The 1322-nt window shown below is 44.8% G+C and overlaps 1 protein-coding gene across 1 annotated transcript; it reads left to right on the forward strand.

Moving 5' to 3' along the window:
• The first annotated feature begins 239 nt into the window (after positions 1-239).
• LOC101852382 (GTP cyclohydrolase 1-like) lies at positions 240-923 on the forward strand. The gene has a single exon (XM_005091592.1). The coding sequence runs from the start codon at positions 240-242 to the stop codon at positions 921-923; it is 684 nt and encodes a 227-aa protein (XP_005091649.1).
• The last annotated feature ends 399 nt before the right edge of the window (positions 924-1322 follow it).

Genomic DNA, 1322 nt, shown 5'->3' on the forward strand with positions numbered 1-1322 from the left:
ATAACCCCACATTTAATTTCCCAAGTCATTCCCAACCTCCTGTGCCAGACCCAAACATCTAGCTCGAGGAAACCCTTCATCTTTTGACTTTCGTGAGCCAGCCAAGCCTCAGTTATGGTACGGATTACGAGCGCAGTGATGAAAACATAGAAGGCTTATCAGAATCTCAAAGACCAGGACAGTCGCCAAGGAAAGTCATTAGGTCGCGTTCGTTTTCTCACGATACGTACGAATCCAGCATGCAACAACAAGACATAAAAGACCACATTTCATCTGGCCTGGCTAAACACCGCAACAAAATGACGAATGGAGCAGATTCAATCACTTCGAACGGTGTCCCTGCAGCTGAGGTGAACGAAAGGGATATTGTTGACGAGATGGCATCACTGTATAAGCAAATAATAACACATCTTGGGGAGGATCCCAATAGGCAAGGTCTATTAAAAACACCACAGCGAGTGGCTAAGGCGATGATGTTCTTCACAAAAGGTTACAGAGAAAACGTAGCTGAAATCCTGAACGACGCCATATTCGATGAAGGACATGACGAGATTGTGTTGGTGAAGAACATAGAGATGTTTTCTCTATGCGAACACCATCTGGTACCTTTTATGGGCAAAGTGCACATAGGTTATCTTCCCAACAATAAGATTCTTGGGCTCAGCAAACTGGCTCGAATTGTGGAGGTTTACAGCCGCCGGCTACAGGTTCAAGAACGGCTCACCAAACAGATAGCTGAGGCTATCGCAGAGGCACTGCACCCTGCGGGCATTGGAGTCGTTGTCGAGGCTTGCCATATGTGCATGGTGATGAGAGGGGTGCAGAAACTGAACAGCAAAACCATTACCAGTGCCATGGTAGGAGTCTTTCGCGATGACCCCAAGACACGGGAAGAATTCTTAGCTCTGGCGTTAGCAAAATGAGACTGTTGATGAGTGAGCAGAACTTTGTGCGTCATGTTGTAGGGGAATTCGTGACGTGTGAATAAAACGTTCATGAGAGGTCTTATCTTTACAGCTTGTGTGCCTGTCTGGACTGGAATTATTCTCCCTGTAAACGGAATCACGTTGTACTTTTAATCAGGATTAGTCGTGTTTGGTCATATTCATTATTTAAAGTATTTGATGTTTGGAAAGGGTTTCTGTGTTGAAAACAGTCCGTTGGAATGTATATCATTACTGAAATGTCCTTACTGAATACAAACAAAATTCATGTTACATGTCATTTTCTTGAATAGCTGCCAAGTCTGGACCTACGTAAGGAAATGTTGAAGCGTTGCAATACTGATATGCCTCTGCAGGGCGGCCTAGCCTCTAACCTCC

Source organism: Aplysia californica, unplaced genomic scaffold, assembly GCF_000002075.1.
Source record: "Aplysia californica isolate F4 #8 unplaced genomic scaffold, AplCal3.0 scaffold00032, whole genome shotgun sequence".
In the NCBI taxonomy this organism is placed as follows: Eukaryota; Metazoa; Mollusca; class Gastropoda; order Aplysiida; family Aplysiidae; genus Aplysia; species Aplysia californica.